This window comes from Bufo gargarizans, chromosome 5 (genome assembly GCF_014858855.1).
Source record: "Bufo gargarizans isolate SCDJY-AF-19 chromosome 5, ASM1485885v1, whole genome shotgun sequence".
NCBI lineage: Eukaryota > Metazoa > Chordata > Amphibia > Anura > Bufonidae > Bufo > Bufo gargarizans.
Genome location: NC_058084.1, coordinates 107569828 through 107584951, shown reverse-complemented (window position 1 = coordinate 107584951; position 15124 = coordinate 107569828). Strand labels below are relative to the sequence as shown.

At 42.6% G+C, this 15124-nt stretch overlaps 1 protein-coding gene across 1 annotated transcript in view; it reads right to left on the bottom strand.

Moving 5' to 3' along the window:
• Window positions 1-14724, bottom strand: part of LOC122938626 (cytochrome P450 7B1) — a 242314-nt gene extending 227590 nt beyond the window's left edge. The window contains exon 1 of the mRNA XM_044294276.1: window positions 14526-14724. Coding sequence (XP_044150211.1) covers window positions 14526-14605 — 80 coding nt within the window. The 5' untranslated portion in view covers window positions 14606-14724. The remainder of the gene's footprint in view (window positions 1-14525) is intronic.
• Window positions 14725-15124: the final 400 nt, after the last annotated feature.

Here is a 15124-nt window from a genome sequence, read left to right as displayed (position 1 = left end):
CGCCGGGAAAAATACAGACGGGACGCCGCACTGATGTATACCGGCTTGAGATCCTCTTACCCTCATTTGCAGGTCCCTCATTAACTATGTGTTGCTGAGGCTTTGTTATATGGCGGATTGAATCAAATCTTCATAAGCGCTGATACTGGTAGAAACTTACCAACCACTATCACCCCGATCATACTGCAACAAATTGCCTTGAATTTGGATACATTTTGATATTCATTCTGTGCTGCAGTAATCATACCAGATTATCAATTTGAACTGGAACTTGTTTTATCCGCAAAACACATACGAAAGTGTGAATAGACCCTTAAGCCTCTTTCACACTGTAGTTTTTTTTTTTTCGCTTTACGGGCCGTTTTTTGCGTTCCATATACAGTCCGTATACGGAACCATTCATTTCAATGGTTCCGCCAAAAAAAGGAATGTACTCCGTATGCATTGCGTTTCTGTATGTTTGTTTTTCCGTTCCATTGAAAGATAGAACATGTGCTATTATTGCCTGGAAATCACAATCAAGTCAATGGGTCCGGAAAAAAAAATGGAAGACATACGGAAATGCATCCGTATGTCTTCCGTATCCGTTCTGTTTTTGCGGAACCATCTATTGAAAATGTTATGCCCAGCCCAATTTTCTATGTAATTACTGTATACTGTATATGCCAAGCTCCCCCTTGGTTTGTAATACCACATTTACAATTTATTTGCTCCGTGTAGGAAAACTTTGTCTTGTCCGAAGTTCTGCAAGACTTTGGAAAATGACTTCGGTATTCCTATATGCGGATTTAAAAATATAAAAAAATAGGAATCTGAAGTCTGAGGTACCTCCCAGTACAGATTCCTATTTTAAAATGTTTTTAAATCCGCAGATAGAAATACCAAAGTCATTTAGTAAAGTATCGCGCAATTTTAGACAAGACAAAGTTTTCCTACACAAAGCAAATACATTGTAAATGTTGTATGGAAAAACAGAATTACAAACCAATAATGAATCAGCTTTGGATCTTTCGTTCAACTCATTAGTAGAGTTGAGCGAACACCTGGATGTTCGGGTTCGAGAAGTTCGGCCGAACATCCCGGAAATGTTCGGGTTCGGGATCCGAACCCGATCCGAACTTCGTCCCGAACCCGAACCCCATTGAAGTCAATGGGGACCCGAACTTTTCGGCACTAAAACGGCTGTAAAACAGCCCAGGAAAGGGCTAGAGGGCTGCAAAAGGCAGCAACATGTAGGTAAATCCCCTGCAAACAAATGTGGATAGGGAAATTAATTAAAATAAAAATTAAATAAATAAAAATTAACCAAAATCAATTGGAGAGAGGTTCCATAGCAGAGAATCTGGCTTCCCGTCACCCACCACTGGAACAGTCCATTCTCAGATATTTAGGCCCCGGCACCCAGGCAGAGGAGAGAGGTCCCGTAACAGACAATCTGGCTTCATGTCAGCAGAGAATCAGTCTTCATGTCATAGCAGAGAATCAGGCTTCACGTCACCCACCACTGTAAGAGTCCATTTTCATAAATTTAGGCCCAGCACCCAGGCAGAGGAGAGAGGTCCCGTAACAGAGGATCTGGCTTCATGTCAGCAGAGAATCAGTCTGCATGTCATAGCAGAGAATCAGGCTTCACGTCAGCCACCACTGCAACAGTCCATTGTCATAAATTTAGGCCCAGCACCCAGGCAGAGGAGAGAGGTCCCGTAACAGACGATCTGGCTTCATGTCAGCAGAGAATCAGTCTGCATGTCATAGCAGAGAATGAGGCTTCACGTCACCCACCACTGCAACAGTCCATTGGCATATATTTAGGCCTAGCACACAGGCAGAGCAGAGAGGTCCCGTAACAGACAATCTGGCTTCATGACAGCAGAGAATCAGTCTGCATGTCATAGCAGAGAATGAGGCTTCACGTCACCCACCACTGCAACAGTCCATTGGCATATATTTAGGCCTAGCACACAGGCAGAGCAGAGAGGTCCCGTAACAGACGATCTGGCTTCATGTCAGCAGAGAATCAGTCTGCATGTCATAGCAGAGAATGAGGCTTCACGTCACCCACCACTGCAACAGTCCATTGGCATATATTTAGGCCTAGCACACAGGCAGAGCAGAGAGGTCCCGTAACAGACGATCTGGCTTCATGTCAGCAGAGAATCAGTCTGCATGTCATAGCAGAGAATGAGGCTTCACGTCACCCACCACTGCAACAGTCCATTGGCATATATTTAGGCCTAGCACACAGGCAGAGCAGAGAGGTCCCGTAACAGACAATCTGGCTTCATGACAGCAGAGAATCAGTCTGCATGTCATAGCAGAGAATGAGGCTTCACGTCACCCACCACTGCAACAGTCCATTGGCATATATTTAGGCCTAGCACACAGGCAGAGCAGAGAGGTCCCGTAACAGACAATCTGGCTTCATGTCAGCAGAGAATCAGTCTGCATGTCATAGCAGAGAATGAGGCTTCACGTCACCCACCACTGCAACAGTCCATTGGCATATATTTAGGCCTAGCACACAGGCAGAGCAGAGAGGTCCCGTAACAGACAATCTGGCTTCATGACAGCAGAGAATCAGTCTGCATGTCATAGCAGAGAATGAGGCTTCACGTCACCCACCACTGCAACAGTCCATTGGCATATATTTAGGCCTAGCACACAGGCAGAGCAGAGAGGTCCCGTAACAGACGATCTGGCTTCATGTCAGCAGAGAATCAGTCTGCATGTCATAGCAGAGAATGAGGCTTCACGTCACCCACCACTGCAACAGTCCATTGGCATATATTTAGGCCTAGCACACAGGCAGAGCAGAGAGGTCCCGTAACAGACAATCTGGCTTCATGACAGCAGAGAATCAGTCTGCATGTCATAGCAGAGAATGAGGCTTCACGTCACCCACCACTGCAACAGTCCATTGGCATATATTTAGGCCTAGCACACAGGCAGAGCAGAGAGGTCCCGTAACAGACAATCTGGCTTCATGTCAGCAGAGAATCAGTCTGCATGTCATAGCAGAGAATGAGGCTTCACGTCACCCACCACTGCAACAGTCCATTGGCATATATTTAGGCCTAGCACACAGGCAGAGCAGAGAGGTCCCGTAACAGACAATCTGGCTTCATGTCAGCAGAGAATTAGTCTGCATGTCATAGCAGAGAATCAGGCTTCATGTCAGCCACCACTGCAACAGTCCATTGGCATATATTTAGGCCTAGCACACAGGCAGAGGAGAGGTTCATTCAACTTTGGGTAGCCTCGCAATATAATGGTAAAATGAAAATAAAAATAGGATTGAATGAGGAAGTGCCCTGGAGTCCAATAATATATGGTTATGGGGAGGTAGTTAATGTCTAATCTGGACAAGGGACGGACAGGTCCTGTGGGATCCATGCCTGGTTCATTTTTATGAACGTCAGCTTGTCCACATTGGCTGTAGACAGGCGGCTGCGTTTGTCTGTAATGACGCCCCCTGCCGTGCTGAATACACGTTCAGACAAAACGCTGGCTGCCGGGCAGGCCAGCACCTCCAAGGCATAAAAGGCTAGCTCTGGCCACGTGGACAATTTAGAGACCCAGAAGTTGAATGGGGCCGAACCATCAGTCAGTACGTGGAGGGGTGTGCACATGGGAATTGTAAATTGGGAATTGTATTTTAACCCAGAACAAAAAATGTGCTTTGACGGACACTAAATAACTTTCCCAGCCACAACAGGACAGCGTTAACGAGAGATTTAGCAGGATATAAATTTGAGGCCTAGTATTTAGGCGCTGGGTGACAGGTATGGGTTTAGTGACAGAATTAGACTTGGAAATACACAGTAGCGGGTGTGTGTGAAGTTATTCTGAATGACCCAATGTGCACCTTGAATATTATATACCCTTTTAGGGATAGATTTCAAATAGCTCTGATATAGCAGAAACCACTAAATTATGAAATTGTTAAATTGGGAATTGTATTTAAACCCAGAACAAAAAATGTGCTTTGACGGACACTAAATAACTTTCCCAGCCACAACAGGACAGCGTTAACGAGAGATTTAGCAGGATATAAATTTGAGGCCTAGTATTTAGGCGCTGGGTGACAGGTATGGGTTTAGTGACAGAATTAGACTTGGAAATACACAGTAGCGGGTGTGTGTGAAGTTATTCTGAATGACCCAATGTGCACCTTGAATATTATATACCCTTTTAGGGATAGATTTCAAATAGCTCTGATATAGCAGAAACCACTAAATTATGAAATTGTTAAATTGGGAATTGTATTTAAACCCAGAACAAAAAATGTGCTTTGACGGACACTAAATAACTTTCCCAGCCACAACAGGACAGCGTTAACGAGAGATTTAGCAGGATATAAATTTGAGGCCTAGTATTTAGGCGCTGGGTGACAGGTATGGGTTTAGTGACAGAATTAGACTTGGAAATACACAGTAGCGGGTGTGTGTGAAGTTATTCTGAATGACCCAATGTGCACCTTGAATATTATATACCCTTTTAGGGATAGATTTCAAATAGCTCTGATATAGCAGAAACCACTAAATTATGAAATTGTTAAATTGGGAATTGTATTTAAACCCAGAACAAAAAATGTGCTTTGACGGACACTAAATAACTTTCCCAGCCACAACAGGACAGCGTTAACGAGAGATTTAGCAGGATATAAATTTGAGGCCTAGTATTTAGGCGCTGGGTGACAGGTATGGGTTTAGTGACAGAATTAGACTTAGAAATACACAGTAGCGGGTGTGTGTGAAGTTATTCTGAATGACCCAATGTGCACCTTGAATATTATATACCCTTTTAGGGATAGATTTCAAATAGCTCTGATATAGCAGAAACCACTAAATTATGAAATTGCTAAATTGGGAATTGTATTTCAACCCAGAACAAAAAATGTGCTTTGACGGACACTAAATAACTTTCCCAGCCACAACAGGACAGCGTTAACGAGAGATTTAGCAGGATATAAATTTGAGGCCTAGTATTTAGGCGCTGGGTGACAGGTATGGGTTTAGTGACAGAATTAGACTTGGAAATACACAGTAGCGGGTGTGTGTGAAGTTATTCTGAATGACCCAATGTGCACCTTGAATATTATATACCCTTTTAGGGATAGATTTCAAATAGCTCTGATATAGCAGAAACCACTAAATTATGAAATTGTTAAATTGGGAATTGTATTTAAACCCAGAACAAAAAATGTGCTTTGACGGACACTAAATAACTTTCCCAGCCACAACAGGACAGCGTTAACGAGAGATTTAGCAGGATATAAATTTGAGGCCTAGTATTTAGGCGCTGGGTGACAGGTATGGGTTTAGTGACAGAATTAGACTTGGAAATACACAGTAGCGGGTGTGTGTGAAGTTATTCTGAATGACCCAATGTGCACCTTGAATATTATATACCCTTTTAGGGATAGATTTCAAATAGCTCTGATATAGCAGAAACCACTAAATTATGAAATTGTTAAATTGGGAATTGTATTTAAACCCAGAACAAAAAATGTGCTTTGACGGACACTAAATAACTTTCCCAGCCACAACAGGACAGCGTTAACGAGAGATTTAGCAGGATATAAATTTGAGGCCTAGTATTTAGGCGCTGGGTGACAGGTATGGGTTTAGTGACAGAATTAGACTTAGAAATACACAGTAGCGGGTGTGTGTGAAGTTATTCTGAATGACCCAATGTGCACCTTGAATATTATATACCCTTTTAGGGATAGATTTCAAATAGCTCTGATATAGCAGAAACCACTAAATTATGAAATTGCTAAATTGGGAATTGTATTTCAACCCAGAACAAAAAATGTGCTTTGACGGACACTAAATAACTTTCCCAGCCACAACAGGACAGCGTTAACGAGAGATTTAGCAGGATATAAATTTGAGGCCTAGTATTTAGGCGCTGGGTGACAGGTATGGGTTTAGTGACAGAATTAGACTTGGAAATACACAGTAGCGGGTGTGTGTGAAGTTATTCTGAATGACCCAATGTGCACCTTGAATATTATATACCCTTTTAGGGATAGATTTCAAATAGCTCTGATATAGCAGAAACCACTAAATTATGAAATTGTTAAATTGGGAATTGTATTTAAACCCAGAACAAAAAATGTGCTTTGACGGACACTAAATAACTTTCCCAGCCACAACAGGACAGCGTTAACGAGAGATTTAGCAGGATATAAATTTGAGGCCTAGTATTTAGGCGCTGGGTGACAGGTATGGGTTTAGTGACAGAATTAGACTTAGAAATACACAGTAGCGGGTGTGTGTGAAGTTATTCTGAATGACCCAATGTGCACCTTGAATATTATATACCCTTTTAGGGATAGATTTCAAATAGCTCTGATATAGCAGAAACCACTAAATTATGAAATTGCTAAATTGGGAATTGTATTTCAACCCAGAACAAAAAATGTGCTTTGACGGACACTAAATAACTTTCCCAGCCACAACAGGACAGCGGTAACGAGAGATTTAGCAGGATATAAATTTGAGGCCTAGTATTTAGGCGCTGGGTGACAGGTATGGGTTTAGTGACAGAATTAGACTTGGAAATACACAGTAGCGGGTGTGTGTGAAGTTATTCTGAATGACCCAATGTGCACCTTGAATATTATATACCCTTTTAGGGATAGATTTCAAATAGCTCTGATATAGCAGGAACCACTAAATTATGAAATTGCTAAATTGGGAATTGTACTTCAACCCAGAACAAAAAATGTGCTTTGACGGACACTAAATAACTTTCCCAGCCACAACAGGACAGCGGTAACGAGAGATTTAGCGGGATATAAATTTGAGGCCTAGTATTTAGGCGCTGGGTGACCGGTATGGATTTAGTGACAGAATTAGACTGGGATATGGCCAAAAAATAACCACACTATTGCTGGTTAAATGCACTTGGTGACGGGCGCAGCTTGCCCCTGATTTAGTATATGGCCAAAAAATGAACAGACTATTGCTGGTTAAATGCACTTGGTGTCACAGCTTGACGCACCACACTACTGAGGGTTAAATGCACTTGGTGACGGGCGCAGCTTGCCCCTGATGTAGTATATGGCCAAAAAATGAACAGACTATTGCTGGTTAAATGCACTTGGTGTGACAGCTTCACCCTGATGTAGGCTTTAGCCAAAAAACAACCACACCATTGAGGGTTAAATGCACTTGGTGACAGGCGCAGCTTGCCCCTGATTTAGTATATGGCCAAAAAAATGAACAGACTATTGCTGGTTAAATGCACTTGGTGTGACAGCTTCACCCTGATGTAGGCTTTAGCCAAAAAACAACCACACCATTGAGGGTTAAATGCACTTGGTCGCAGCTTGGATGCACTTGGTCGCAGCACCGCACAAGACACAAAATGGCCGCCGATCACCCCAGAAAAAAGTGACTGACAAACGGTCTGGGCAGCCTAAAAACAGTGAGTGAGCATTTGAATTTCAGCAGCTCAATGATGCACAGCTGCAGATCGATCGATTAATCAAGTGAAGTCCTTTGGAGGAGTTAATCTGCCTAATCTCGCCCTACTGTCGCATCCGCAACCTCTCCCTACGCTAATCAGAGCAGAGTGACGGGCGGCGCTATGTGACTCCAGCTTAAATAGAGGCTGGGTCACATGGTGCTCTGGCCAATCACAGCCATGCCAATAGTAGGCATGGCTGTGACGGCCTCTTGGGGCAAGTAGTATGACGCTTGTTGATTGGCTGCTTTGCAGCCTTTCAAAAAGCGCCAAGAAAGCGTCACAAAAGCGCCAAGAAAGCGACGAACACCGAACCCGAACCCGGACTTTTACGAAAATGTCCGAGTTCGGGTCCGTGTCACGGACACCCCAAAATTCGGTACGAACCCGAACTATACAGTTCGAGTTCGCTCATCCCTACTCATTAGTAGATATAAAGTCGATCACTTCCAGTTCATTAGGGGATCTTGTATCTAACATTAAAATCCACAGAGCCTCTTTATGTTAAAATCATTTATTCAGATCCCCATTCCTTCTGGCTCTCACTGCATACAGGTAAAACTCGAAAAATTTGAAGATTGTGCAAAGTTAATTTATTTCAGTAATTCAACTTAAAAGGTGAAACTAACATATGAGAGAGACTCATTACATGCAAAGTGAGATATTTCAAGCCTTTATTTGTTATAATTTGGATGATTATGGCTTATAGCTTATAAAACCCCAAAGTCACAATCTCAGGTACCATTTGCTCAGGGGGTATGGATTAATTAGCTGACTAGAGTCTGACACTTTGAGCCTAGAATATTGAACCTTTTCACAAAATTCTAATTTTAAGCTGCATTAATGCAATTCCTTTGAAGTTGCATTACTGAAATAAATGGACTTTTGCACGATATTCAATTTTTTCGAGTTTCACTTGTACTGCAGACCTGCAAAAGAAGGTAGCCTATCATCCCCACTGTGCACCGCTCAGAAATGTCTAATTGCCTTTGGACAACCAAAACCTGCCTCCGATGTTCTGTTATATAGGGGACGGCTAGATTTTCTTATGTAATAAAAGCAACACAAGCAAATAAAAAGTGCATACACTATATGATAAGACTAAGGCTACATTCACACGAACGTATTTTGTTTCCGTGTCCGTAAAAAAATTTTTGTGGATCGGATGCGGACCCATTCATTTCAACTGGTCCGCGAAAAATGCGGACAGCACACTGTGTGCTATCCGCATTCGTATGTCCGTTTTGCTCACAAAGGTAGGCATTATTACAATGGATCGGCAAAAAAAAAACGATGCAGACTGCAAAACACATACAGTCATGTGAAAATAATGTAATAAAATCTCGAACAACATGAGCCATGGAACGTAACCCTAAAAAGTGGGTTACCTAAGGTGACACCAGACACAACTTCATACATTATCCAGCCATGTATAGTAATGTCAAATTTCTTGAAAATTACTTTTTACAGAGATCCCTTGTGTTTTTGCATCTCTGAAGACATTGAAGGGGGAGATTTATCAAAACTGGTGTAAAGGAAAACTGGCTTAGTTGTCCACCTTTCATTTTTCTAAAGGAGCTCTGAAATATGAAAGGTGGAATCTGATTGGTTGCTATGGGCAAAAGCCATATTACCTTTACACCAGTTTTGATAACTCTTCCCCGGTAAATTTCTGGAGACAGTCACTATTAGGCCAGATTCAAGCATTCAGTTTCGTACAGTAGTCCTGGCGTAATGTAGTGAATATAGTGAAATGGAGGTCACCTCTGTGCAGCCATAGAGCGAGTCTGAATACAGCTGTTTTATTGTGGTTTTCCAAAATCACAGCAAAGCGCCACAACAAGACCACAAAATGTTGCCTCAACAAAATTGTACGTCGTAGTAGAAAGCACAGTTTTTGCTGTTGTTCTACCATAAGTGCGGTCCAAAGCCCAAAGGGTTGGTCCCTCCAAATGAATGTCCTGCCCATGTACTGCATTGTACTAAATTTGGCTGAACACATAAATGATTCTTTACCTGAAATAAGGACCTCCACCAATCGAATAGTTATCCCCTATCCTGTAGATAGGGCATATCTTGCTACAACCAGAAAAACCCCAGACCTCTCCAATCATTGTCCCAGCTACTCGAGAATCCTCCTTGAGAGAAACATCAGGGGAGATTTACCAAACTGGCGTAAAGTAGAACTGTCTTAGTTGCCAGCTCCTTTGGAAAATGAAAGGTGGAATCTGATTGGTTGCTATGGGCAACTAAGCCAGTTCTACTTTACACCAGTTTGATAAATCTCCCCCATAGAGTCAAATACAGTGTACATCTGCTCAGGAAGACAAAGTTCTCGTCTTCACTTCCCAGAACACAATTTATAAAGTATTTCCAAGCTGCTGCAGAACCTCTTTGTTAAGAGAGGGACTATGTAATTTATTTTGACCATAACCTTTCTCGTATTCTAATAAACGAAGCCGTGTAGTCATAACTTTTATTTTGTCTATTATACGTCACCCATCAAATTCTGTAGGGCCACTCTATACCACATCTGATTTTATATGGAGGCTTCATCATATATATATATATGTATATACACAGTTGAAACCAGAAGTTTACATACACTATATAAAAAGACACATATGCATGTTTTTTCTGACATGAAATCAGAATAAACCTTTCCTTATTTTGGTTTTAGGATTACCATAATTACAAACCGAATTCCAAAAAAGTTGGGACACTATACAAATCATGAATAAAAACTGAATGCAATGATGTGGAGGTGCCAACTTCTAATATCTTATTCAGAATAGAACATAAATCGCGGAACAAAAGTTTAAACTGAGAAAATGTACCATTTTAAGGGAAAAAATGTTGAATCAGAATTTCATGGTGTCAACAAATCCCCAAAAAGTTGGGACAAGGCCATTTTCACCACTGTGTGGCATCTCCCCTTCTTCTTACATCACTTAACAGACGTCTGGGGACCGAAGAGACCAGTTTCTCAAGTTTAGAAATAGGAATGCTCTCCCATTCTTGTCTAATACAGGCCTCTAACTGTTCAATCGTCTTGGGCCTTCTTTGTTGCACCTTCCTCTTTATGATGCGCCAAATGTTCTCTATAGGTGAAAGATCTGGACTGCAGACTGGCCATTTCAGTACCCGTATCCTTCTCCTACGCAGCCATGATGTTGTGATTGATGCAGAATGTGGTCTGGCATTATCTTGTTGAAAAATGCAGGGTCTTCCCTGAAAGAGATGACGTCTGGATGGGAGCATATGTTGTTCTAGAACCTTATTATATTTTTCTGCATTGATGGTGCCTTTCCAGACATGCAAGCTGCCCATGTCACACGCACTCATGCAACCCCATACCATCAGAGATGCAGGCTTCTGAACTAAGCGTTGATAACAACTTGGGCTGTCCTTGTCCTCTTTGGTCCGGATGACATGGCGTCCCAGATTTCCAAAAAGAACTTCGAATCGTGACTCGTCTGACCACAGAACAGTCTTCCATTTTGCCACACTCCATTTTAAATGATCCCTGGCCCAGTGAAAACGCCTGAGCTTGTGGATCTTGCTTAGAAATGGCTTCTTCTTTGCACTGTAGAGTTTCAGCTGGCAACGGTGGATGGCACGGTATATATCAGGAAGAGAATTGTGGACTTGCACAAGTCTGGCCCAACCTTGGGTGCAATTTCAACATACCTGAAGGTGCCTCGTTCATCTGTACAAACAATTATACGCAAGTACAAACAAGATGGGAATGTCCAGCCATCATACCGCTCAGGAAGGGGACAGGTTCTGTGTTCCAGAGATTAACGTGCTTTGGTCGGACATGTAAATATAAGCCCAAGAACAAAAGCAAAAGGCCTTGTGAAGATGATGGTGGAAGCTGGTAAGATTGTGTCAATATCCACAGTGAGACGAGTACTGTATCAACATGGGCTGAAAGGTCACTCTACCAGGAAGAAGCCATTACTCCAAAAGAAACATAAAAAAAAGCAAGATTAAAAAAAGCCACCTACATTTTAGGAGACATGTCCTATGGTCTGACGAAACTAAAACTTAACTTTTTCGTTATGTTTGGAGGAAAAAGGGAGAAGCTTGGAAGCCTAAGAACACCATCCCAACTATGAAACACAGGGGTGGCAGCATCATGTTGTGGGGTTGTTTTGCTGCAGGAGGGACTGGTGCATGAGGAAAGAAGATTATGTGGAAATACTGAAGCAACATCTCAACACATCAGCCAGGAAGTTAAAGCTTGGGCGGAAATGGGTCTTCCAAATGGACAATGACCTGAAGCATACTGCTAAACTGGTTACAAAGTGGCTTAAGGATAACAAAGTCAATGTTTTGGAGTGGCCATCACAAAGCCCTGATCTCAATCCTATTGCAAATTTATGGGCAGGTGCGAGCAAGGCAACCAACAAACATGGCTCAGTTACACCAGTTTGGTCAGGAGGAATGGGCCCAAATTCCAACCAACTATTGTGAGAAGCTTGTGGAAGGATATTCAAAACATTTAACCCAAGTCATACAGTTTAAGGGTCCATTCACGCGTCCGTAACGTGTTTTGTGAATCCGCAAAACATGGACACGGCAATGTGCGTTCTGCATTTTGTGGAGCGCACATTGCAGGCTATAATAGAATATGCCTATTCTTGTCTGCAATTGCGGACAAGAATAGGACAGGTTCTATTTTTTTCGGGAACGGAAATGCGGACCCGGAAGTGCAGGTCCGCATTTCTGGTGCCGGGCTGCGCATCGTGCGGCCCCTAGAAATGAATGGGTCCGCAATTCTGTTCCACAAAATGCCTAAGGGCCCATTCACACAACCGTACTGCTTTGCGGATCCGCAAAAAAGCGGAACCGTTTCTCCGACAAAAAAAACAGAACAGAGTTGTTAATATGTTCAGTTTTTTTGCAGATCCCTAGACTTGTATGGATCCTTGGAACGTTTTCTGCGGACAAGTATAGGACATTGAAGTTTATTTTTGCGGAGCCGCGGTACGGAATAACAGATGCGGACAGCCCATGGTGTACTGTCCGCATCTTTTGAGGGCCCATAGAAATGAATGGATCCGTAGACCTTCCGCAAAATTGCTTAACGGGTGCGGATCCATAAATACGGTTGTGCGAATGGGCCCTAAGGGCAATGGTACTAAATATTAATGAAATGTATGTAAACTTTTGACTTTGCAGAAAGTAATAAAAATGCCTTAAAACATTCTCTCATTAGTCGTGAATTTGGCAAATAATAATAATTATGGTAATCCTTCTAATTGACCCAAAACAGGAAAGGTTTATTCTGATTTAATGTCAAATATTGAGAAAAACATGCATATGTGTCTTTTTATATAGTGTATGTAAACTTCTGGTTTCAACTGTATATATATATATATATATATATATATATATATATATATATAAAAATTTCTGTAGTCTGTTCTTTATGCGTGGTCAAACAAATGGACCAATCTGCACCAAATTTGGCATATAGGTAAATCAGGTGCTTTGGCGTTTCAGTAAATCATGGCAATGGCAAACAGGTAAATCAGGTTTTTGAGGCTTCAGCTCTCTAGGACGTATTGTTCTTGAGATATCCACATAAAAGTGATTATGGCGCCAACAGAAGCTCAAAGGGTCCTTCATTAATTTCCTAAATCACATACACATGGTCACATGATCCCTATTGGCCAATAGAAACTCGCAGGTCTTTCAGTTTTCACCTCACAGACATACACACATTTTTACACCAAGTTTGCATAACAACTTCACTGCTATAAGGCCAATGTGGATGTCACTGTTATGGGGGCGCTGTGGATGTCACTGTTATGGGGGCGCTGTGGATGTCACTGTTATGGGAGCGCTGTGGATGTCACTGTTATGGGAGCGCTGTGGATGTCACTGTTATGGGGGCACTGTGGATGTCACTGTTATGGGGGCACTGTGGATGTCACTGTTATGGGGGCACTGTGGATGTCACTGTTATGGGGGCACTGTGGATGTCACTGTTATGGGGGCACTGTGGATGTCACTGTTATGGGGGTATTGTGGATGTCACTGTTAGGGGAGCGCTGTGGATGTCACTGTTATGGGGGCACTGTGCATGTCACTGTTATGGGGGCACTGTGCATGTCACTGCTACGGGGGCACTGTGCATAATATGCTATGTACACAAGTCCTTGTAGTAAAAGGTACATTGTCACACATTCACACAGGGGGACACTTGTCTTTGCGTGTTTGCCCATTTTATGAAATGTTGCACCTTAATATTATATGTATTTGGCATGAGGGCAATGTGGTATACACCAGGGGAGTAGGCTGCGACTTTTTGCGACTTATGCAAAAGCTGCACATAGTAAATGTTCCATAGTCCAGGTCTAATCTCACCTTCAGCTCTTAAACATAGACCACTGTGAAAAGTGGCGAGGATCACAAAATCTCACAAAAATTGACCAAATATTGCAGAAAACTCTGCATTCGCCATTATATTTTTAAGCCACAAAACTGATGTATCTGATTTGACAACTGTCCCCCACAGGGTTCCAAAAATACCCTATAAGACCACATGTGCACGGTGCATATTACGCGTGGATTTTCATGCAGAAAGTTTGCGGCGTAGCACGATGCCAGCTAGATAAATGGGATTTTCAAAATCTCATGTAGACAGTGAGAATTGACCAGCAGTGCAGACTTTGAGATCTGCAGCAAGTCAAATGTGCAGATTTCACCCATTGGAATGCGAAGGTGAGATCTAGGACAAATCCACAGGTAGCCCAGGCGGATTTAGGTGCGCGAAATCCATGCGTATAGTACAGTGCATAAAGTACAGTGCCGTGTGCATGTACCCTGACTTATCCACATGAGGTACAGCTCTCCTGGTAATAACTACATGATATTTCCTAAATCCCATATTAGCCCGTGTTTGCAGGTCACGGCGTGCCTCTCGTGCTGTCAGCATGTCGCTGCAGAACACACTTCTGCATTATTTCCTGATTCAGTGAAGTGTGGAGAGACGTGAGAGGTGCAGGGTGTCACTTCTGCACCACATAAACACTTACCTCCTTCTTCTTAGCATAAAGACCAGTAAAAAGGAAGCAAATAACGAAACCCCAATGATAAACTGGAGCTCGCAAGTCATGGTGCTGGTAAACTTCACCTCCGAGGCTCCACAGACTGTACTTCTCTTACAGATCCACACTTCACTCTGATACTACACAAAAACTTTCTTCTGTCCTGTGCACAGGGGCGTGGAAGTGGTACTGGCCGTGTGAGAGTAACCCCTCCCAGGCCGTGATCCCTCTCCAAGAAAAGACTGTCAACATCTGACATTCCATTCCAGGATTACCAGATATTCACCATGGCAGGAAGAGGTCTGCTTGTGAAAGGAGAAAAATTCCAGTGCAGCCCACGGCATGCTGGGAATTGCAGCGTGCCCCCCTGCTGTAACATGCACGGAGGGCTTTAGCTACTTTCACACTCGCGTTTGGTGGGGATCCGTCATGGATCTGCACAGACGCATCCGTTCAGATAATACAACCTCATGCATCCGTTCAGAACGAATTCGTTTGTATTATCTTTAAAAAAAAAGGCAAGACGGATCCGTTCAGATAATACAACCGCATGCATTTGTTCAGAACGGATCCGTTTATATTATCTT